General features: G+C 43.8%; 1 protein-coding gene across 5 annotated transcripts in view; it reads left to right on the top strand.

Annotated features, from left to right (window-relative positions):
* Positions 1–24,909, top strand: part of PRDM16 (PR/SET domain 16) — a 337,046-nt gene that overhangs the window by 97,145 nt on the left and 214,992 nt on the right. For all 5 annotated transcript variants that reach the window (XM_088136702.1, XM_088136703.1, XM_088136701.1 and 2 more), the window contains one exon: positions 23,099–23,448. In XM_088136702.1, coding sequence (XP_087992828.1) covers positions 23,099–23,448 — 350 coding nt within the window. The remainder of the gene's footprint in view (positions 1–23,098; positions 23,449–24,909) is intronic.

Here is a 24,909-nt window from a genome sequence, read left to right as displayed (position 1 = left end):
ATTTTTTTGCTAATTTTACACTATTTCTAGGCCTCCTCATCCCAGAGGCTGGATGGTATACAAGAGAAGGTTAACCCTGCCAAACTCCCCCATCTCCTATCAAAGCAACAAAAGTTGTAAAAGTTGCTGGTCACCCATGAATGAATTTCTTTTGGGGAGGAAGGGCTTAAACTCAGTTTAAGAACTCTTTGAGGGTTGGTCTGACTTTAATCTTTCTAGCCCTCACAATAGTTATGGCTGCTCTCTCGGTCTGTTTCTCCCAACCTTTCATGTACCTTCTCTCTGTTTTCTTTGATTATTGCACACTCCCCTGATACCTCCCTGGCTGGCCCCCACTTCCCAATCTGAAAAAGGCCCCAAAGAGGAGTTCCCTTCAGAGGTCTTCCCTTGAGACTGAATAGAAGGGTGTGAAGCCATTTAGTCTTCAGCCTCCCTGGCTGCCGCTCTTTCCTAATCTGAAAAATCCCACAGGGGGTTGCACAGAAGTAAGGGCAGCCAGGGAGGCTGCAAATAACTGGAGAGAAGATTGTTATTGTGTTTTCCAGTTATACAGCTTTTCAATGATTCTTCAGCCTCCCCAGCTGCCCTTTCTCCTTGGTCTGAAAAAGTCCTGTAGGAAAAATAGCCATGGGATTGAGCAGAAGTGAGGGCAGCCAGGGAGGCTACAAATAGCTGGAGAGAGGATTGTTATTTTATTTTCTAATTATACTTCTTTCCAATAATTCTTCAGCCTTCCTGGCTGTCAGCCTTACAATATAGTGCAGATAGAAAGCACACCCAGATGAACTCATTCTACTTTATTGTAAGGTTACAGTAACAGAATCTTGCAAGTCTGAAAGTACATCTCTCCCTTGTCGCCTTTATAACCCAAGTAACTAGGGAGAGTCTCTTCTGGATGTCTGCCATGCCCACATTCCTTCTGCAGGCTCAGCTACCTCTTATCCAACCCCTGGCTATGGCTCTTCCCCTTGTCTCCCAAGGTCATTCCCTCGTACTGTTACACTGGCTGTCCTTTCTCCTTGATCTGAAAAAGTCCCATAGGAGAAATAGCTGTGGGATTGAGCAGTAGTGAGGGCAGCCAGGGAGGCTGCAGGTTTCTAAAGTGATGGTCATTCAAGGATAGCAGGGTACTGAAAAATACCCCAGGCCACCTTGTAATTCAGGTTGGCATGGGAGAGTTCTCCAACATTTCCTTCTCTTTTAGAAGAAAAAAATTCAGACAAAGAAATATAAGACACACTTTTGTGTTTTGTTTATAAATGGGTAACAGTAGGATCAGACCTTCAGGGCAAGCCTTTGCACTAAGTCCCCATTCATGTTAGTGGGGTTTCCTCCATGTCTGGATTCTCTCTGGATCTGTGTTAGAAATTCTCTTTTAAAGTGTAATTTATTGCCATATCTAAGGAACAACATTACGTGGAAATAGCATCTTGCCTCCTGTTTGGCTGATTCAAGTTAGCTGACAGGAAATCATGGATTTTTGAAGCCTGTTTCCCTTGCAGCAATTTTGGGCTCTTTTTCTTTTTTTTTTTTTAACAAAGAAGAATTAAACTGATAAAAGTGAGTAATAAGAAACAGATCAGAGAATTATTCTGTAGAGTAAAAGAAAATATGCCTGACCTGTAAAAGAGTTGAAAAATCTTGCAGAACAGGGAAGGATAGGCTTGAATCCCTTTTCCTGAATCAGTTCAGCAAGCAGATGTCCAACAGACAATGATCTGTTCTCCTAAAAGCATATTTTCCAAATAATATTGCAAAACAGCCTTGCAATTTCTCTAAGACTGTCTTCCCCTGAGAATGTTCCACCACAACCAGGTTATTGTTATGGGGGTTTAAGAATTTCTTTTGAATTTTTTTGCCAGGCTATCATTATTTATTAGTTTGACTATCAGAGTTGGTGAAAGACAAGACAACTAAAGTTGTTTCAAGTTGCACCCTTCTCCAACTCCCTGATGACTCCCTGCATGCCTACATTTTGCAATCTTTAGAAAGACCAAGGGAAGGAACATCCCCATATTTGTCCTTGAGATTGAATGGAATGGTTGGAAGCCAGGGAGGCCACAAATAGCTGGAGAGAGGATTAATGTGTTTTTCTGCTCCACCTATTCCCATCTCTCTCCAGCTTCCCTGGCTGCCTTTCCTTTCTATTCTGAAAATCTCATAAGCAAATTCCTATGGGTGGAATGGAAGCCAGGGAGGCTGCAGATGGCTGGAGAATAGATCATTGTTGTGTTTTGCCTTTGTACATCTTCCCAATCCTCTCCAGCCTCCCTGGCTGCCCTTCCTTCCTACTTTGACAATGTCTTATAAGCCAATCCCCTTGTGATTGAATGGAAGGGAGAGAAGCCAGGGAGGCTGCAGATGGCTGGAAAGAGAATGTTGTTCTATGTTTCTGCTCCACCTGTTCCCATCCCTCTCCAGCCTTCTTGGCTGCCCTTCCTTTCTACTCTGAAAATGGCAAATCCCCATGGGGTGGAATGGAAGGGAGAGAAGCCAGAGAGGCTGCAGAGCAGTGGACACAGGATGGTGCAGTGACACAGAGAAACATCTCACACGCAGCCTTTGGCCAGTTTATCACTAAATAAGTGCAAGATGTTTGCACTCTAACCAGATGGCTATGTCCAAATTTTGTCGTTCCTCCCCTCCCCCATCTCATGGTATTGATTGAAAAATGGTAGAAAGAAAATATAGGATTGATGTCAGGAATTGCAGTTGTACATTTGGGCAGCCATGTTATTTGCTGGGAAGGGGAAGTGGGAAGCACACTCAAAAGCCCTCTGAAAAAAGGCTTTTGTTTTTCTACCTCATTCATTTGACGATGAGCCTTTTCTGGGCAGGCATTTCCAAGGTGATTTTAGTTTTGCAAGCGAAAAGACAGGCCTTGTGTTTTCTTGTATGCATCTCGCAATCTCTTCTGTTGTGTTGAGTGAAGTTGTATAAGGCTGTGAGGCTGAAGAGGGGAAAATTATCTTGAGGGGGAAGAAGGCCTTCTGGATGCTGGCGATAATTTAGAACAATGTTTCTCAACCTGGGCAACTTTAAGATGTGTGGACTTAAGTCCACACATCTTAAAGTTGCCCAGGTTGAGAAACACTGATTTAGAACATTCCCTTCTCCAAAATTCTTGACTGGTGTCCTCTTTGATATCTTTTGTGATGGACGGCTACACATCTTTGCCTTTTTAAAGTTCTGGGTTGTTCATCGTCTGTTGCTTCTAACTGGTCCTTTTCATTTCTGGCCTGATTTAACCTCACTGCAATGTTTTCTTCTTCGAGCGTATATTTTTGCCTGCAAAGCAGTCAGCAGATGCCTCCAACAGCCGAGCAAGCCATCAGAATGTCTTTCGTAGCCTACGGACTAAAAACGTGTTGATGCTTAGCTTAGCTTCACAGAATCATAAAGGTGGGGGGTCCTCTAGAGGTCATCTAGTCGTCCAACCCTTTTGGATAGGTGGTTATTCAGCCTTCATGATCTTTACGGCAAGCCTTTCATTTACAGGCTGTCATTGGTTTGGAATTGAAATCAAGGCCAGGCAAACCCAGGCCAAACTGTCTCCAAACTGCCAAATTCCAAAGATCCCTTTGAGAGACATCCCTTCTTCTGGCCATTTCAAATAAATAAATAAGTAAATAAGTAAATAAGTAAATAAGTAAATAAGTAAGTAAGTAAATAAGTAAGTAAATAAATAAATAAATAAATAAATAAATAAATGCCTTTCCTGCCAAGGTTATGGTGGTGGCTGCGATGGTGGGAGGAGAAAATCCCTTCCATATTCTTCGGCTCGTATGCACCTCGGGTCTCCGAAGCCACACTCAGGTCAGTAGCTAGCTAACGCTTTTGTCAGCGTGATTAATAGCGCTGTGGATTGTCATTAATTCACTGGCTAATGACTGCAACTCCGTCTGTTCTTGGAGTAATCGAGTGATGTATGGAAGGAGCACGCACCTCATGGCGGAGGTGAAAAATCATTTCGACAAGTCAAATATTGTCACGGCGAACAAATGGCTCTCCCTGTTAATAAAAATTAATGAATTTTTTTCCCTTCCCCCTTAAACCGCCAGCCGACTAAATGAAGCCGTCGAGCGGATGGAGGGCTGCTGGGGGGCGGGCGGGGGTGGAGACCAGCTTTGTGGAATTCAATCACTTTATTTGAGAGTTAAAACTATAAACATCTTTATTACAGTTGCAGGAGGAAGTGGCTTGCACGGGGGAGAGCAGTGTTCTCCGACGGGCTGGCGTTCCTTCAAGGGGTAGGAGCAGGGGGACGGAAGGCTAAAAAATTCCGGCCTCGCGACGGATTTGGAATTTGCAGAAAATAGAGCTGCGTGTTCCACCTTGGGGTCAGCAATCGCATTGTGGTCAAGCGCCTCGAGACTTAGTGCTTGAAATGGGCTCAGAATCCCTCGTCTCGCCGACGAGAGAATAAGCAAGCCATTAATTAACTGGCTGGAGCAGCCCCACATGGAAGATCTTGTGCCTGAAAATGCTGCTCAGGCGTTGCATCTTAAGTGGAGTGTGTCTAGGATTGCCCCCCTCCCCCTGAAAACCCCTCCTGCAAACTCTCCCCCCTTCAGCGTCTTCAGAGAACGTTGATCCAACTGTTTTAAAAATGCTAGTTTAGCCCAGACTCGGGGGGGGGGGGAGGGAAGGGAATTTGGGAGGTTTGGTGGTGGTGCAAAGGGATTGTGGGCATCAGGCTCTGAACGCAAAGCATAAAGCAGGTGAGTGGTATACTCGCCTGATGGCTCTGACGTTGGCATCTTGATGCCCGAGCATATGAGTCAAGCAGAGGGAAGGAAATACAGTACATGAGATCAGATCAAGGCTTTGGAGGCACGAGGGAGGTCTGGGAAGACCTTAATACATACTCTGGGGGTGTTCCTTCTCCAAGAACAGATCCAGGACCGAAACCCAGATTTTTGCAAAAGCTAAGAGAAGGGGTGAGTGGTGTGGGGTTGCCCTTCTAAGATGGGAGCATTCTCTTTCTCTCACCTCCCCGGGGAATGGGGGGACATTGTCCCAAGGCCATCCCTTTGCAGATTGAAACCTTGTAGCATGGAGATTTCTTCAGACTCTCTCTTCTGATTTTTAGAAGGGCAGGACAGGAATCAGTATACTGGCTCCAGGCCCTGAGAAGTAAAATTGGGCTGTTTTCTTTGTTGGGGAATTGCACACGAGCTTGGAACTCGACCAACCTGTTTGTAAACATTTCCATGGACCCATTAATCCAATTATGGCCACCATCTAGACTGGATAGGTTTTCAAGAAGCACCTTTGAGGTAGACCTGTCAGAGGACAGACTTTACAAGAATGCTGGGACTCTACTTTTTAAAAAAATATATTTTAAATTTAAATTTAATTTTTTATTATTATTATTATTATTATTATTATTATTAATTATTATTATTATTCCAAGGAAAAAAGGTCAAGAAATAATATTGATATGAGTATACCTTTAAAAGCACTCTACTTTATTGAGCTAAGCCAGTGTTTCTCAGCCTTAGCAACTTTAAGGGATGGACTTCAACTCCCAGAATTCCCCAGTATGCTGGCTGGGGAATTCTGGGAACTGAAATCCATGTATCTTGAAGTTGCTGAGGTTGAGAAACACTGAGATAGGCAATAGTAACAGATCTTGAAAGCCTCATTGGGTTTTCCTTTCCCTTCCTCTTACACCTCAGGGAATTTAGGCAGGGCTAGTTTGAATTTCTTTCTAGTGTTTTCTTTGATTCTTGGGCTTAAAATTTGGTTTGGTCACCGCATAGTTTCTCCAGATTTATCTGTGTCAATCTCCACGAACTGGTTACGCAATGCAAGACAGGTGACTGTCCTGTTTTGAGGCTCTTCTTCTATACTGTATGTAGAGATCATCTTCCTTTCCAAATCTTTACCTTGGTTGATCTTTGGCCTGGTTTGGGGTGGGCAACGCCCTGGTGCCGGTTCTGCCTGAGGAGCAGCGAAGAACTTGATGAGGGAAACAGGCCTGGATTCCTCTGTGGGGCTGCTCAGGGGTTTTTCCCTTCATTTCCATTTAACAAGGAATGGAAAGGGAGATTTTCATTTTCTTTCCACAAGTTGCTTCATATGGCATGAAAGGATCTTTTTTCTCTTTAGATTTCTCTTTCTTCCCCCTGTCTTTACTTACAAGTAGTGGCTCCCTTCCTTCCTTCCTTCCTTCCTTCCTTCCTTCCTTCCTTCCTTCCTTCCTTCCTTCCTTCCATTTCATCTTCCCTCCCTCCCTCCCTCCCTCCCTCCCTCCCTCCCTCCCTTCCTTCCTTCCTTCCTTCCTTCCTTCCTTCCTTCCTTCCTTCCTTCCTTCCTTCCTTCCTTCCTTCCTTCCTTTTCTCTGTTTCTTTATCTTCCCCTCCCTCCCGGAGGATGTAGCTACAGTATACATGTCCAACCGTCTCCTTCCAAGAGTGCAATGTCTCCAGGGAGAGACCCCCATCAGACACCAGGTCCAGAGTCTATATTTTCCCTCTTCGGAGATGTTTCCAAGTGATGAATAGTTAAAGGGAAAATCAAAAGTCAAGTTACGACTGTCAGCTTAGGTAGTGCTTAGCCCAGGATTGAGGAAAGGAGTCAATGATGATTTAAATGTGGGGGGAGAATAAATAAGGAAAGGGAGGAGGATCCCGTGGACTCCCTTTCTTAGCTCCAGGGGAGCTGGATGTAGCATCTTAACCAAGGAATGGAGTAAAAGAGAAAAAGACAAAGAACATCTTTTATTTCCTTTTTTTCCCCCTTGATCAAAATTACAGCAGCTTTGCTAGCCATTTCATCCAGCCTGCCCCGGGCACTATTTAAGCAGTAAGGGAATAGGAGGAGGTAATAGCCGCTGACAAATTCTTGGAGGCATATGCATATAAATAAACCTGTTTAGAATAAGGGTTGGCTTTGAAAGAGCCCCATTCTGCCTCCACCACCTTAAAGCTGGTGCTGTAATTTTTAAAAGAAACCCTTGACGTGGTGCAGGGTTCAGGCCCCCAGCCTTCCGAAGAATCACAGAGGGTGAGCCAGGGCTAAGAAATGTTGGCCCATTCCCCCCCTCCCAGAGTTTTAAAGCTGAAACTCTGGGGAGCATCTTATACTGTTGGATAAGTTCTGGAAATTATTTTTCCTTTGCTTGAAAGCCAAGCCTGTGTGTGTGTGTGTGTGTGTGTGTGTGTGTTGTGTGTTGTGTGTGTTTCGTTGCTTGAATCCTAGAATTCCCAGCCAGAATCCTGAGAGTTGAAGTCCACACATCTTAAAGATGCTGAGTCTGAAAAACACTGACCTAGCCCAACCCTCTGCCCCATGCAGAAAACCCAGTTCAGCCATCCTTGAGAAGTAGATGTCCAGCCTCTTCCTAAAAGCCTCCAAAGATGGAGACCTTAACAAGTCTGCTGGTTACTTTCAGTCTCTCAGTGTTTTCCTGGAAAGCTGAGGAACATCCAACTCTGCTTTGCATTTCTTTTTGGGGAATGGGCGATGATGTGAAGCCCCCTCCCCATATCTATCCAACCAGCAGGAAGCTTTAGGTTTATATCAGGGTGACAGCTCTTACTGTATATCAGAAACAATCAGCCTATTTGGGGGCTGGGGGGACCCATTAACCAAATACCATTAATATGATTCCTCGTAGTGTGTTTAATATTATTTGCCCCTTGGGCCATATTAAAAATCAAGTTCCCAGGCAACCTTTGAAGGGTTTTGATGGCCACCTGTGATCAAGGGCCCCCCAGTTTGCGTTTATGAGAAACTGGAGCTTCGTATCAGGTTCAGAAAAACCTGGACGGATCAGGATACGAGCTGAATTAAAAAAAAAAAAAAATAACCCCAACTAATCTTTGCTAGCAACTTGAACCAAGTTGCTGAAATGGGAGAAAGGGCAGGTCCATGTTTCTGGAGCCCCCACGGGCCACGCGATAGTCATGACTAGTATTTACCCTTCTGTTCTGCTTTCCCAAAGTGGTTGTCTGCACCAGCCAGACATTCAACGGTGGTTCAAGATTCAAATCAAATGTTCAATATCAGGTTGTGGGCAGCTTTTGAGCGATTGGATGAAAAGGGGTACATTTTAGAAAAAACAAAGGCTCTACACTGATGAAGTGAGCTATAGTTCAGAAAACCTTATGCCTTTGAGGAAAAAAAAGCCAGTCGAAAAAGGTGCTATTAGACCCTTCCTGATTTACGGACATGTTTTACTTTGTACTCAGCAAAGGTGGGATGTGATAAAAAAGAAAATCAGCTTGCTGCAGCCATAAAAGGGCCTGGTTCTCTCTCTTTCCCTCCTCCTCTTTCGGCAACTCCTAAATTCAGGGCACCCGAATGCTGTTTGGTGAACTCTGGGTTGACGTTGTCTTAATACAGTATTGATTTTAGATTTCCTCCCTGGTTAACCCAGCTGTTTTTACCTCCCTGCCAAATAAAGTTTAAACAAAGGGGAAGAAGTGCAGGGAAGTTTTTTTTTTTTTTTTTTTTTAAAGAAGAATTAGGAAAATACAGCAAGAGGTCTGTCTTTCCAAGGTTGGGATCCGGAGCGCCGCAGTTGTTCTGGCCTGCCCACCCAGAGAGCGAAGCACTGAGTCGCAAAGGGAAGACTCGCTCAACAAGGGACGTTTGGCACAATTTTGTGGCAAGAGGCAGGCCAGGGGTGGGGGGTAGACGGGAGGGTTTGGATCTCGGTTGGAAAGGGAGTGGGATGGCCTGGGGAAAAAGCCTGTCCTGCATTGTCACGTTAAAATGTGTCCTTCCCACTTGGGGGGGCAGGCAGGGGGAGACCGCTTTTGACATCCACCTCACGGTTCAATCCTCTATCCAGTGTTTCTCTTGTAGTTACCCCCTTCAGTTTGCAAAGTCCAGGGTGGCCTTCGTTTGAGGAACCTGGCTTCTCCCCAACCCCTACCCCAAACTGGGGGGGGGGGGCATGATGTTGGCCCAGCATCCATCAGGAAATATCAATTATTCCTGGTCATATTTGGCACGTTGGTGAACCCGTCCCCAAGCCCTGTTCTCCGCGGTATTAATCGGCTATGTTAATAGTGCCAGAACTCCTGTTCCCCACCTCGGGAAGGAGGTGGTGAGAAGAATGTCAATGAAGGTAACACAAAACAACTCTGAGCTTTCCACTTGGCAGGGATTCGGATTCCCAATGCCGCCTCTCTTGGGGGGAGAGTTACAAATTCTTTCTTTCTTTTTTCCAGGAATTTAGAGTTTTGTTTTTTTTTTAAAGACATACTTTGCATTATCTATTACTGAGACTCTTGGGTGATCAGTAACTTTAATTTCTTTTTTAAAGACTTTCCCTTGGGAAAAGGCAATCGTTTCCTTAAATGTGAGCTTCAGTGTACCTTCCTCTACACTCCCCTCTTTTTTTTTTTTTCCTATATCCCCTCTCTTTTCTTTCCTCTGCTATTATTTCTTTGCATAGGCACCTGAAAGAAAATTCTCAGTGAACTACAAACTTTTCCCCCCCATTATCAAAGCTGCCATGGGAAAGAAAATGGTTTGATTGCTTTTTTCCTCTTTCATGCATGTGTGTATCTCATTGAAAAGGGCTTCTTCCAAGCTGGTAATGAGTTGTGTTTTTTTTTAAGAGTAGCCCCCAATTCTTTATATAGCAAGTAGCAAAAGTGATTGTCATTTCTGACTTGAAATATTTCTCTCCCTTTGTCACCCCTGGAACTCAGTGCAAAACATCTCTAGCACTGACCAAATAATGTTACACACACATACACTCACAGACATACACTAGCAACTTGAACAAATCCAGCATGTTAGTTTTTATTCTCCTTAAACTGAACTGAAATGATTTGCCCAAGATGGCACGCTTGCCTGTGAAGTTCCACTCAATTAATCTCCCTTCTAAAATCCCGTAATCTAGAGGTGAACTGACATTCTTTGCCACATTTTGCAAAATTGCTGTTTTAGGCACTGCCCAAACTCATCCAGAATTCAGAAGGGGATGAATGGAGGAAAATATCTGGCAAATTGCCGCTACAATAATTTCACCGTTCTTTGACTACGGCCAGGACTTGGAGTTGTAAATGTGGATACTCTTTTGCTTCTGTTTCAACACCGTTAAAACCATTAAGAAACCTGGCCCTTAATTTTCAGTGTTTTTTTTCCCCTCACCTGCTTCATTCATGTACTTTTATGGACTTAGAGTCAGGTTTCATTCAGTAAAGCAGACTTGCTCAGGAGATAAATTTCTGGGCAATTTTCAGAGGATCGAGCTAATCCCCAACATACATTACCCATGACATTCTCTCAAATATTACATACAGGCACAGAGCAAGAAAAAAAAAAATTATTACGCCAACCAGATTAACAGAGAGAATTTGGATCGTACTAGAGTGCTCATTGAGAGAAACCCATCTGCACTTTTTAAGCTCAATTTCCGTGCAGTTTGATTTACCTCAATTTCTTTACAAAGAGGGGATCTTGCCAAAATTCTCTGAGGTGTGCTGTTTTCACACTTCATTGAGTGACTTGCTGGCTAGCGGGCTTGTATAAAGGTCCTGGCTTCCTGACCATCTCCTCTCCAGCCATCTGCGGCCTCCCTGGCTTCTGCTGTTTTGGGCATTGCTCAGACCCATACAGAATTCCAAAGGGATGGCTGGAGAAAAAGATTTGGGAAATTATTTCGTCGAGTCCAAGGGAATTTCTCCTATGAACTTTTTTTAGATTAGGAAAGAGGGGGAGCCAGGGAGGCTGAAGAGGGATGGGAAGATGTGAGACAGAAACACGCACTAACCATCCGTGCCACACAAATTTAGATTTATCCTTCTGCCCCTGTTTAAATGGTGTATCAGTTGTCAAAGCAGGCATTGTTTGAAACAAAAACATCATTCTAGGCAAGACATTCATTTTTATCACAGAAATTCTCCCCAGGAATGACAGTTGTAGTTTCTCCCATCTTAGCATGTCTTTTTTTTAACTTCATTCCATGTCTTAACGTTGTTATTTTGAAATAACATACAGTTCACATAAGTCAGAGTGATCCGGCTATTTTACCTTCTTCTCAATCTTGAAACCCGTTTTATTCATCAGCTCTGTTTGATCTTCTATTTTCATATTTTTTGTTAACATCTTTGTCTTCTGTTTATTAATCCTGAAACCTGCTAATGCACCAAGTTCTTATAATTTGCTCATTAATGTTCCAATTTCCTTTAAAGGATCTTCCAAAACCAGCATCAAGTCATCTGCAAAAGCCCTTAACTTGTAAGCTTCTTTTTTAATCTTTACTCTCACAATCCTCTCAACTTGTCTTATATTTCTATTCAGTATTTCAAGAACCAAAATAAATCAGAGGGGAAACAGTGGGCATACCTGTCTTGTTTCTTTTTGTATCTCACAGGGGTTTGCTAGATCTCCATTAATAATTATTTGTGTTTTCTGTGAAGTGTAAATCGATCTTACCCGTTTTATAAAACTCTCTTCAAAATTCGTATCTCCCAAAACCTTGAACGAGAAAACCCAGTTCAAACTGTCAAAGGCCTTCTCTGCATCTGAGAAAACCAATGTGGCTTGTTCTTCATTAGGTTGCTCCAAATATTCCAAAATGTCCAACGCATTTCTAATATTGTCCTTTTAGGTAAAAACCCACATTGATCCTCAGGAGTAAATTCTTGCAAAATTATTTTCAGTCTATCAGCTAGAATCGCAGTGAACAACTTGTAGTCGTTATTCAGTAATGATATCGGCCTACGGTTTCTAGTTCAAGGCAAATCTTGTCCCTCTTTAGGTATTAGCGCTGTACGGGCCTCTTTCCAACCCCGCAAGAAAAATTCTCAAGGCCTTTGAGAATGAGGGAGAAAAACAGAAGCCTCTTTCACAGGGACAGGCGATTTGCAAGGCTGGTTTCCGCACAGCGTTGGTTGAGGACAATGTAGACTACTATAACACATTTGCCACGTCCTTGTGAAGGAAGGCAACATTTGAATTATCTATACGGCAAAGGGCAGACGCACACCCAGCTATTGTGTTCATGGTTGTTCAGGAAAAAGTCCCACAGCGCCCAGTGGGATTCCCCCGATATAACAGTGTATGGGAGTGTAATCTCACTGTCCTATCTCTGTAAATCAGATATAAGTGCATTTGAGTTTTTTCAATCTTTACTCTCACAATCCTCTCAACTTGTCTTAGAAGCTCCTTCCTCCTCCTCCTCCCTCTTCCTCTTCCTGTCTTCTCCTCTTCCTCCTTCCTCTTCTCCTTCCTCTTTTTCTTCTCCACCTTCCTCTTCCCCTCTTCCCCCTTCTTCTCTTTCCTATTCCTATTATTTCTTCCTCTGCCTTCTCTTCTTCCTTTCCTCCTTTCTCTCCTTCTCCTCTTCTTCTTCCCATTCTCCTCCTCCTCCTTGTCCCTTCTCCTCCTCCTCCTTGTCCCCCCCTCCTTCTATCCCCCCTTTTTCTCTAGCCATCAGAAACTCTCTCTCCTTCAATTTTCTCCTCACAATATGCCTGTGAGATAGCTTGCCTGAGAGAGGGGGTCCGTGCCTGAATATCCTGGTGAATCCGAGCCTGAATGATAAGGAGGGAAAAAACCCTAACAGTCTGTCCTGGGCAAAATCCCTCGTTGCATTTAAAAACTGCTGATCCAATAGCAAACACACCTCTTAATGATGCCGTAATGCATCTCTTCATTTTGCAGAGATTCCACTATAAGCCGGTGCCATCTGCTCTCCATGCACATGGACTCAAGCCCATTTGTTCCATTTTTCCATTTTCTCCAACTTGCAATGTGCACACAGCTTTTCCTAATATTTGTCTGGGTATTTTTGTATGAAAGTTTCCCTAAACCATACTTCTCTCATTGTTTTTGTTTGGAGGAGCTAAGAATGACTTGGTAAAATTCAGTTTTATATTTTTGTATGTAAGATTTCCTCATCTGGGGGGAAGGGGGAGAGTCCTGATTATGTACATTGGAATGAATAAGATCAGCTTTCTTAGAAATGCAGATCAAAGGTACTTCTCTAGCATCCTTTCACTGAAATTCAAGATACAGGAAGCATTCAAATGAACTATATTGATAAAATGTATCCAGCTTTTTTTTTCAAACAACTCTCATGTTGCCAAAAGTATCAGTGCTTGTTTGCTCCTTTCAAAAAACAGTTCAAAATATTGAGTCTCCCCATCCATGTTTGCTCAATGTCCAAGCCAACTGTAAAAATGAAATGCATAAAGATGTTTACTGAACAGGAATTCTTGCGATATCAAAGGAATATTGCAAACGAATTCTCCCATGTAAATCTGTAACATGCATTTTGGAACCAAGAGTTTATTTAAGCCCAATATCATCACTAGGAAGAAGAAAAACCTGAACTATCCATGAGTTCTTTTGCAAATTTAAATGGGGAGGAAGGGGGAAACGACATAGATTTTAAGTTGAGTTAGAATTTGATCAGGTTTAGACATCTTTGACATGTCCGCGGTTCAAACTGAAAGAAAGCTGGAGAAAAACATCCAGTTAAGGGTCCAGCTAATGATGCTAATAGATTTCTGTGCAGAAATATATTTGATGCTTGACTGAACTCAACTTTTACAAGAAATATAATACTGGCATTTAAAAGCGAAGTATTTGGACAGTTTCCCTGCTAGTTTTACAAAGGGAAAAGGTGCATTAAGAATTACTTTGAAATATTGTTACAGGTTTTAGTCCTCATTCCCCTGGCAGAAATCTTTTTCCTATAAGAAAGCACCTGGATGTTGGCTTTAGAACATAAAGGCCCATGGAATTTTCTCTCTCTCTTTCTTAAAACGTTGCAACCTGATTTTGCCTGATGGCATGGAAGGCTTTTAGAAGTGGGTTTCAGAAAAATAAAACTTTGTTCCCTTCCCCTGCGCATTAGTCTGGAGAACCCCACTAAAATTTAAGATTGTCCAATATTGAAACCGAACAACCAAGCATGCTCGTTTTGGGGGTTTGTCACCACATTTATTTTGGTCTCACCTGGATATCATTGCCTGCCTTCCTTCCTTCCTTCCTGGTCTCACTTCTATTTTCCACTTTATTTTTCGGTTTGATGTGATTGTTTCTGCAAACACTGCTGTAATTTTCAGACCCAGCGGAACAAAATTGGGAAGCCTTTGGTAGCTCAGAAAAAGGAGAAGGAGAAAGAGGGGGATTTTTTTTGTTTTGTTTTTGAGACTTTTAAGAAAAAGATGCCAAAATTTTAATCCTGAGGGCGAAACCATGGAGTTCCGCAGCCTAAACTGGACAAACAAAAGCCTGGATGATTAAGATGCTGATGAGTGCAACGGATGAGCCCGTTCTGGTTGAAGGAGAGGATCTTGGAGATGCCTGGCAGTGGGGCTGTAAAGTCCTTTACAAATTAAAACTGCACTTTGAATTGTCCCTGGAAGCCAAGGCCATTTCCAGGGCTGTGTGAAAGCTGCTGGGTTCCACACAAGTTGTTCTTTCTGAACAGTCTCCAAGGGCCGCCCCACGTAAAACACACTGCAGTGGTCTAGCTTGGAGGCGGTGAGGACGTGGCTTCCCATCACCCATGCCATTAAGTTGAGAGCGAGTCAAACGACACAGCCTAACTCACTCAGCCCAATCTACCTCACTGAGATAAGTTCTGCAAGCAAATTCCCTCTTTGTCAAACTGAATGAGAAGGTTGTGAGGTGGGCAAAAACCTGAAAGGCGGCCCCCATTGTAAGCCACCATGAGCGCTGAGAGATGCATTGAACCAATTAAAACACACACCCACAAAGCGACAGTATTTTGCAAAGCGGGAACCGTGTTACTCATTTATTTAGGGTTGCCCGAACAGCAGTAAAGAAAAATCAAAAATCAATCTTGTTGTTGAAGAAATAACAGTATGTACAATTCGCATCTGTCTATTTATAGATAGATAACAATTTTATAGCTAGTTTGCGCACAAGTGTGATGCCCTGTTATATGTCTCTCTGCTGAATTCTTGCGAGTTTGGTCCACAGCATAAGAAGAAAATTAGAAATCCTCTTGGTTTCTGTTTCTTAACTACCTTTGGCTCCCTGGGAATGGAAACCCAAGAATTAACTGAATAAATAAAGAGGGGGGGGGGAATCATTTTTAAACTTTTCCCTCTTGGGAATCTAACACTTGTTGGCCTTAACACAGTGTTTCTCAACCGTAGCAACTCTAAGATGTGTGGACTTCAACTCCCAGAATTCTTTTGTTCCTTATTTGATTTCCTTTCATTTTCTGAGCCTAGAACTCCATCGAATATTTCCAAGAAGCAGGTTGCTGCTTCTCCAGATTGTGCCAATTTCCCATTCATCGAGGAAGAGTCATTTAGACAGATTTGCTGGAAAAAATGGCAAGAAATATGGATATGGATTTGGATATGGGGTATCCTCCTCCATATGGGCTTGTGGGTAGCAGTGCTACAGATCTGGGGGTTTCTGCAAAAGCTGCTTTCTTTTGATTTTTGGCTTCAGAAGCCAAACCAGTTGGATAACAAGATTGCCGCGATCTTACAAGATTATTCTGCCCTTGATTGGAGCAGTGGTACGTTTCTATTCGCCTTCATTTCTTTGCAAATAATTCATTTCCTTAATCCCTGGTTTCTTCCATGGCTTCCCAAGACAACTCGGCCTCTGCGTTTCTTTGCCGCTGGCAAGGATGCACAGCCTGTTGCTATTTTATACCCAAGCAAAAATGACCCTTTTTTCTTTCCTTTTTTAATTCCCTCTGTGAACATCCAGTTCTTTTGCTTATCTGCCAGATCTGCGCTTTGGAGTCCTGCCACATATCAAACAAAAGCATAACATGAGCGAATTTCACAAAATTGCTGCAAGCTTCATCCAGACACTGCTGCACTCCAGAAAGGTTACGTAGGATGAGTGACGCAGAATAAAACTAATAAAATGAATAAAGGCGATGATGAGATTGATGAACTCCTACTATTGCTCTCTGCCTAAGTTCCCAGCAGTTTCATGCGTCTGCGGGAGAGTTTCTGTTCTTTTCTACCTTCTTCTCAGGCCGTGGGGCCTGTCTTCCTGACTTCTCTTGGAGATGCTTTGGAGCTGACTTTTGTTGTCAAAGGGGGTGGAGGAAGTTCTTGGAGGGGTGTTCTCTTCAACTGTCACGATGGCCCACATTTCTCAGTCTTGGGACTGAAGATGGAGAGATGATTCACACACGCCCCCCTTGGCCACCTTACAATGCAGATTTGGTCAGAGATCCCCTCTCCTTTGAGATGAGTTCCGCAAGCAAATTCCCTCTTTGTCAAACTGAATGAGAAATGGTTTTAAAAAAATAAAGTATGCAAGACATGTTTATAATCACAGCCCTGCCACGAGGACCCGAAGCATCATTAGGACCAGTGAAATCTCACATTTTCCCCACCTTTCCAAAAGCTCCAGCGCTGCTGATTGGTGTTCCTTGTTGATGAAAAGAGGGAAAGAAACTCTGGTCTTTTGATGGGAGGCCTCGCAATGCCCACTGATGTCCCACGTGCCTGGGGCAGGGGTTGGACTACATTCTCCAAAGTCTCTTGCAGGTCATACTTGCAGAGACTCAAACGCTTTAAATGCGCTCCTTGACAGTTCAGCATTATAATGCATAGGTTAGAAGCCTCTGGTTCTGCTTTCAGAAGCTCTTTTTGAACATCTGGTGCTAAGGATCCCCGTTTGCACATTTCTGATTCCTAATCACTGGAAGGTGCTTTCTAAAGAACACCCTTCTTTGAGTAAATTTGAACAGTGTGGTATTCATCTCAGGCCTTGTTTTTGCTTCCTGAGTTGGTCATTTTATGTTCAGGATGGCCTACCTGAGGCTCTGTTGCCCATGTGTCCGTGTGTGTGTGTTTCTGTATATAAACACACTTCTTATGTGCAAAAGTTAGTTTCCCAGCGAAAGAGATGTGTGTCTGGGATTGGCTAAGCCTCTTGGTGAGGACTAATAAGGAGCAAAAATAAATGTTTTTGAAAGTAACTTAGTAAATTCAGGGGTAAGTCACCCAATCGACTTAATCAGATCTTCAAAAGACTTAGCATGTATTCGCACAGCATGATAAGTTAGGTTTAATCTTGATTCTTTTGGTGTGTGTGCCTGTGTTAATGTGCTGTGTGCAGATTTGGTGAGTTTATGATCCAGTGGAGTATGAACCCCCCTCAATGGGCTGCATTTCTGCAAATGTGGCCTTTCCTTTCCTTTATTTTGTAAGATTTGTAGCCTATTGGGCTCCATAAGATAAAGCTAAGGAATCTGGTCAGGGGTTCAATTGTCTCACTCCGAAATGAGAAAATCCAGCTTCAAATCTGTAAGTATTGCATGACTGGGGATCCGGCGGCTTTCTCTTTTCCACTCCTAGCACCCCAGGCTGTTGTAGGGTGAAAGGGCAGGAGAAGACTTTTCATCGTATGCCTGGTGGTAAAACGGGAGGTAAAGAAATAAATACAGGACACCTAACCTGATTGCTTTCAATTCTTAGCCAATTCTTGATATGTACAATCTGCAAAAGGGGAACAGGAATTTGTGGCTTGAGGATGCAGGCCCGTAATCTCTCTTTTGCATCCTGGTTTTGCCTGCCTTTAGGATTCCCAGGAGTTAAAACATCTACAGGAATGAATAAAGAGAGAAAAATCAATAATTACGCCACTAGATCCCTTTTGGCATTTTTCAGGGTTTGGGGGAGGCTGTCAGGGGCAAATTGTGTGGCTTCAGCCGTACGGAATTCCTCTTTTTGGGACAATCCCTGTCATCTACCTGTTTTTTCCCAGCAGCCCTTGGGCTGCTGAAAGTTGCGTGCTTCTGTTCTACACAGAGTTGGAAGGGTCTTGAAGGTCATCCAATCCAGCCCCATGCTTAGGGCAATATCCACTACAGTGTCTCTGACAGCTGACCAGCCAGCCTCTCTTTGAAAACTCATGTGGCAGCCTATTCAACCATCAGGGAGTTTCTCCTGACATTCAATCTGAAGCTGTGTCCTTGTAATTTGGGTTCTGGTCCTTTCGTCTGGGCCAAACCTACTCCTTGCCCTATGCAACAACCCTTCAGATGTTTGAAGACTTGCTTTTATATCACTCATGCCTTAGGACTGTTTGATACCTGGATGAGGAGGTGGCTTTCTTCTAGGCACAGGTTTCTAGAGTGGGCAGAGAAAGCTGAAAGTTGATGTCAGTGAAGCCAACCCCTCCACTGGGACATTCGCCCTCTCATGTCAGCTAGGAGATACCTAGGGAGAAATACATGAGGCCTTCAGAGGCAGGGGAGAAAAAGTCCTTCGAAGGTGAGCATTGTTTTAAGCAGGTTCTGTACTTCCTTGAGGCTGGAGGGAGCCCAAACCAGTGGTGTTTGGAAGCGGGATGCAGCCGTGTCGATTTCTGTTTACCGTGTCGAGTTCCTCTTGGAGGGCCATGCTCTGCTCAGCGACTCAGCCTTCCTTCTCAGCTCGGCTGGAATCCCTGTTTCCTAAGCGTCAAAGAGGCTAATCACAGAGTGGAAAATAATTTGACTTGCTAATACCCAGAGGACAAACATTTATTGCAACCACAAGTATTTTCAGGATTATGGTGTATAATGCTTCTGAAAAGCCTGTTTCTGGGGCCATGTTTGTGTAAGCAAAATTGCCCTTTTTTTCCCCCCGGTTCTCTCTTTCTCTTTCTCTCCCCTGAAGCAAATGCTCAGAAGCCATCGATGCACACTGACCCCCTCCTCCCCCAAAGCGTGGATTTCTCAGACTAAATGTTACCAGGCCGCCGAAGAAAAGGAGGGGCCGCCCCAGGCCCATTTGGAGAATGGAGCACGGGGTGAAAAAGATGCACTGCGGAAAGTCAGGCCCTGCTGTTATAACTGCTGCCGCACTCCAACTTGGCAGCTCAAAACGCCTTTCCAGGCCGAAGCAAAAATGGCAATTTCTGCTGGGCTCTATTGCTCTCTCTCTGCCTCCCCCAGCCCTTTCCGATTCCATCCGAGGTCAGACATTAAGATGCTCGCCGGGAGTCCCTTGGGCTGTGCTGAGTCCACAATGCGGCAATTGTTGGATTGTTCCTCTGGTAGGGGGATATCGAGGAGAGGGGGCGAATAGGGTACAAAGGAAGAAGGAGCTGGAGGAATTGAGAGAAAATAAAATAAACCTGCCCTTTCCCCTGAATCAATCTGTTGCTGTATTGCTTGAAGGGCTGGAGTTAGCAAAGGTTAACGCTAGTCTGGGTTAGGTATTGTTAGCCCTGTGAGGTAGACCAGACAAGAAGCACACCCAGGAGTACCAGCTCTATCTTTATTGTAAGGTTACATTAACAGCATCTTTGCAAGACTGAAGTATTTCTCCCCTCCTCTCTTTTTATTCTCTGGAAAACTAGGGAGGGTCCCTTCTGAGACACTTCCCACTCCCTCTCTCCTTCTGTGGGCTCAACTCCCATCTTATCTGACTATCGCCTAGTCTGCAGCTCTTCCTCCTGTCTCCCAAAGGAATTCCCACAGGTATCCTCTCTTGTCTCCTTTGATGGTGAATTGAGTAACATTCCTTCCCACCTTCTGGCCTGGCCTCCTCTTCAGGTGATACTGATTTATTTTTCGGGTCTAGGCAAAATTTTCTCAGATTGCCCTGTTTTCGGTGCTAGAAAAAGTTGCAGATCCATCCAGTGCTGCTTGTAGTTCCTTCCCTAGGTGAAGGGAAGAGAAAGGAACAAAGAGTAGACGATATCCTGAGGCTAGATAAGGCAAAAGACCCATCATCTTGTGTCACCTATTGGTCCACCAGAAGTTTCCAGGAAGTTCTTAAGCAGTTGATGGCTCTCCAGATTAGTTGCAAGCTGCTGTCTAGAACCAGTAGCCTTTTTCAGCTCAGCTGTGCATGACTCCATTTAAATCTTCAATACAAACCATCTCAATTGATGGCCATCAATAAAAACCATCTCAACTGATGGCTTTCAGCTTCTAGAGTTGAAAGAACCTCTGGGTAAAGAAGTCTTTCCTGTTATGGGTCTTGGGCTCAAACTGGGACGAAACAGCCTCTCCTACTTGTTTTGCTCATCTTTCGGTCCTGCAAACCAAGGTCAGAGAGCCAGACAAAGGAGATGGCCTGGTCGAAGAAGAGCAGCTGCTTGGGCAAAACTCCTTTCTCTCAAAATCTGGAGCTGGAATCATTCCTGGCATAGACACGAGTTCAAATTTTCCCGTTTCATTGAGAGAGCTTCCTTGCTGCCAAGAGGTCCCTTCCAGGAATATAGGTACTGAATACCAATTGCTGGGCTGCAATGCCAGGAGGAAGCTGTTTCCCAGCCCCCACGTGCCCCAGTCCTCTTTGTGGCTTTCCCTAGACTATCCCAAGTTGACCCTAGTGTGAAACAGAAAGTTGGATTTGTTGGGCCTTTGGTTGGGCCAGCTGAGTTCTTCCAACACCTGCATGCTTCTTGCTGAATGGTATGAAGGCAGTGCTGAAATCCTGCAGTTTTTTTCCCCCTGTGTCAAAGACGTCTGTTTTTCTGCCTTATTCTGAAAGGATGCTGTAATAGTATGTGAGAAAGACCTTGAGAAACGAGATGCTGCCTAGGGAACAGTCAGATAAGAGGCGGCATAGCCCGCAGCTGGATAGTGGGTAGGGCAAGAGGCTCAGAAAGACCCTCCCTAGTATCTCGAGCTGTAAAGGAGACGGGGGGAGAACTGTACTTTCAGATTCATGAAATTCTGTTAATGTAGCTTTACAATAAAGTAGAATTAGTTCATCTGGCTGTGTTTCCTGTGTAGTCTAACTGGGAAGGCTGACAGGTGCTTTGCTGTCGAATTTCTCTCAAGGGTTTTTCGAAGCTGAACTTATTGCTAGAGTACCGAATGATATGCTGTCTGGATGGTGTCGTTCCACATTCCTTAACTTTCGGTTTCCCTACAGCCTCCCTGTCTGCTCAGGTTCCCTTTTGGAAAATGTCCCTTGGGATCTGCTGCCCCTGAACTTTTCTGTTCAACTCTAATAGAAGTTTGAGAAGCCAAGGGGACTATGAATTGTTCAAGAGACAAGATCTAGTGAAAGACGGGACATTGATGCCTATTACTCTCTTGGTTACGTCATCCTCAAATAAGTGCTCCACGTTCCTTCCAAGAGAACTGAAATGGAAGTTCCCATCTCTTTCAGAAGAAATTTCTGAAGCCAATGCTGTTTCGGCAAATCAAATGAGAATTGCTAGGGGGGAAAAAGGCAGGAAAAAAATTCTGTAAAATGCAATGCAAACATTTTAGACTTCGCTTCCAGCAATTTGTGTCTGTTCCTTTCCCCGCCCCAGAAATAAGGTCAACTATTCAAGAATGACTATGGATGTATTACTCAAAATGTATCTAACTCCCCTCCATAGACTTTTGTACCTTTAAAAATTCCGTAATATCGGTAATTCACCTGGAGTCCCTGGTGATATTCAGTCTATTCCATTCAATCCTTCTTCTCTCTCTCCCTCTCTCTTTTTTTAATAACAACAATATCCGCCATCTTCGTAGCCTTGTCGGACAGGTTGCTAATTTTTGTTCTTTCCCCCCGAACCTTATCATAAGTAAAAAGCAGAAATGGGTAGTAACCGAACGTCTTGAATAATGACCTTTCTTTGCAATTCAGTAATTTGCAGCCTGCTAAAATAATCACGCTAATTTCCTAATTGTTCTGAGTGCGGGGAGGGGGCTAACTTTGCTAGATTAAGGTTATTTAGCCAGACTCTGCATGGGTGTGTGCTTTAAAAAGTCACAATAAAGGACCAATGTAAGGTTCAGTCCTGTCGGAGGCTGGAGACGTCTGTCTCTGCTGTAGGCCGCCACAACTGAGAGAGGCACGCTCAAATTATTGCTAACTTGATGTGGTCACCAACTTAGACTAATTCTGTTAATTATTGCCCCTTGCAATTTTACCTTTGTTTTTCCTCTGTCCCATTTACATTTTTTTCCCCGGGGGTGTTTCACCCGCAGCCCCTCTCCACTCTCCCAAACACCATAAGGACTCCAGGGCCTGAAAGAAACAGCTTTTGTGAGCGTAGGTTTCCAGATTGGTGGAAGAAAAACCAAGATACCTTACGCCCACTTCTAACCTAATAATTACTCCTCTGAATGCTCCTAAATTAAATAAGTGTTTTAGCCACATGACTTTAAAAAAAAAAAAAAATTGAAGGGGGACTTTTGATTTCGCGTTCTGAACGGAGAATAGGTTTGAAAGAAACCCTAAAGGGGCTCTGTTTAGAAATGGGTTATGATTGAGTTCCCCCCGCTCTTCCCGAACCGTTAACCGTGCAAAACGTTTCCATCATCGAGGTTTCGGTCAAATGCGTTGTGAACTGCAGCTGAGTAAAGGAAACCCACTTTAAATTTGTCCTTGGTTTGATGCGTGATGCATAGATTGATGTGAGATACATAGATTGACATAGGTGCATAGATTGATGCGCTTCGTAAGTGAGCTATGTTCTTGCATTTGAGGAGAAACTGTTCTCATGAGCTTGTCAAGCTGTATGTGAAGTGAGAGAGAGGTGGTCTGTTTTTCTGTTTCCCTAACAACCTATTGAGCCAACCCAGGTCCAGGTTTTGGCCTGGCAGGGCTTGTCCAAGAAGGAGAAGAAAACATGAGGGTGGGGATAGATTTTCTTCTGGGTAGCAGCATTGACATGATGGGCGAACAAGGTGGGTCTAAGTGCACTCAAAACAACTGCATCATATTTTGAAGGAAGTGAACTCACTTACAAAGCTGGCAGCTGGATTTGTATCATAGATTAAGTTTAACCTCACTTAAGAGTTTCCCAGCTTAGCCTGTTGTAAGAACCCACGCTATTTCTTTAGTTTGTGGCCTGGTGTGATGCACAAACCCTGCAGAAAGTCAGTTTGGGGAAAATTGAGGAAAGATGCAAGCACATTTTAAAAAAAATCCTGGAGATTAAAGGCGGCAAAAGGGATTTTAACTGAGCATCATGGATGGGTCCCAGTTCTTTTTGAAAGCTATGAGGGGATATCTGTGGGATTAGAACCCCTTCCCTCTATCTGAGGCCAGCTCACTGTTTTGGCATGACTCAAGGGTTGGACTAGGTGATTCTTAAGCTCCCTTCCAACTCTATAAAGCTGCGATTCTATGATTCTGTGACTCTGTATGAATAGTCAAGTGGAGAACCTCAACCATTCTTCTTAGAAGACGTTCATATTCTTTTTTCTGGCTTCTTTTTAAAGGTGACCACGAAATTGTGAATAACATGTACGAAACTGAGGCAGACCTTCTAGCCGGCGAAAGCGCAGAGGAGGAGACAGAAGATAGCATCATGTCTCCCATTCCCGTTGGACCTCCCTCCCCTTTCCCCACGGGTGAGGACTTCAACCCCAAAGAGGGTTCTCCATACGAGGCCCCCGTCTACATTCCTGATGATATTCCAATCCCTCCTGATTTTGAACTGAGGGAATCCTCCATTCCCGGGGCAGGCCTGGGCATTTGGACCAAAAAGAAGCTAGAAGTTGGAGAGAGATTTGGGCCCTACATGACTTTTCCAAGGACGACGTTGAAGGAAACAAACTTTGGATGGGAGGTAAGACCTTTTTCCTTCCATATGGAGTGCACGATTGCTGTAATGAACCTTGATGGAAGGGCTTTGGGGACTGAAAAAATAGAAGGAAATGTTGTGTTAATGCCAAGTTTCCTGGTTATGCAACTACAATGATCCGTCTGTTGTGGTGGTGGCTACCATTTCACTTATGCATCCAGTACAGTTCCTTGAGTGGTTAGAAGTTTCAGGAGCCATCTTTTCACAGCAGAAGTGAGCAACTTGCAACAATTAGATGCCAGGCAAACTTTGGCCTATTTTCAAAAGCCCTTTGCAAATGTTTGGTTGAAAGCTTTTTGTGAAGACCCTCTGGGCAGGCCATCCTTTGCATCTCTTCCCCCTTGATAGGCCTGTTTGGAAATGGTGGACCAAGTTGGACAATTCATGCTATCTTCTGATCAGTGTCAGGGGCTGTATTTTTGATTTGGAAAGTAGTATTGCAGTGCATCATCAACAGTCCTGTGGAAATCCTGGTTGAAGCATCCATAGAGGGTTGATTCAACTTGATCCCTTTTGGATCAATGCATCTAAATCAAGTCTATTCAATCCAGACAACTGCAGAGGCTAAAAACATATGGGGGCCTCCATCCAAGTAGAATCAACTGCATTGGAAGGCAATGATTGGAATCCATGCTTTAATTCAGGAAGTCAGCTTTGAACTGGAGCTTTGCCCAGCATTGCCCAGAATCACTCAGTGCAGAACAAGCTTCAGAAGTGCTAAGGTCCTGAACAGTGCCACAGGTTGTCAATGTGATTTGATGTGCAAATGCTCCTTTAGGATAAGGAAGGAGTAAAATGTGTAGCTCTTAGCCCTTCGAGGTAGTCCAGACAAGAAGCAGAAACTATGAGTAATAGCTCTATCTTCATTGTAAGGTAACATTAACAGAATCTTGCAAGTCTGAAAGGACCTCTCTCCCCCCTCGCCTTTACAGCCCAAGAAACTAGGGAGGGTCCCTTCTGAGATGCTTTCCACCCTCCCATTCCTGCTGTGGACTCAGCTGCCTCTTATCTGGCCGTTGCCTAGTCTGCGGCTCTTCCTCCTGTCTCCCAAGGTCATTCCCACTGACCATTACAATAGCATCCTTGAAGGGTCTTTTGAATTTACTTGGAGTTCAATAAGAGTGCTTTAAAATCATCATCGTCGTCATCAAATAATGATAATAATAACAATGATTAGAATGCTTACACCTTTAGCTCTATTTATAAAAAAATTATATATTTAGTTATATTTTCAGTTCTGCAATGCAAACATGCCACGCAAATATACTGACTTTCAGAACAGACCTCAGTTTCTTCAATTTATTGTTACTTATTTGCAGCCAGGATTTGAGATCTTCTCCCCTATACGTCCCTGCTCTTTATGTCCGTTGTGGACAACAGTCTCCCACGGAGTTCAGAGAGGTCTCCTACTTTCTAGGAAAGTTGGAGTGTTATACACCACCTTTG

This window comes from Python bivittatus, unplaced genomic scaffold (genome assembly GCF_059951505.1).
Source record: "Python bivittatus isolate LINGU-HERP-01145 unplaced genomic scaffold, Pbiv_v1 ctg000090_np1212, whole genome shotgun sequence".
Lineage (NCBI taxonomy): Eukaryota > Metazoa > Chordata > Lepidosauria > Squamata > Pythonidae > Python > Python bivittatus.
Note: the sequence above shows the minus strand (reverse complement) of the source record. Positions and strands in the feature narration are given on the sequence as shown.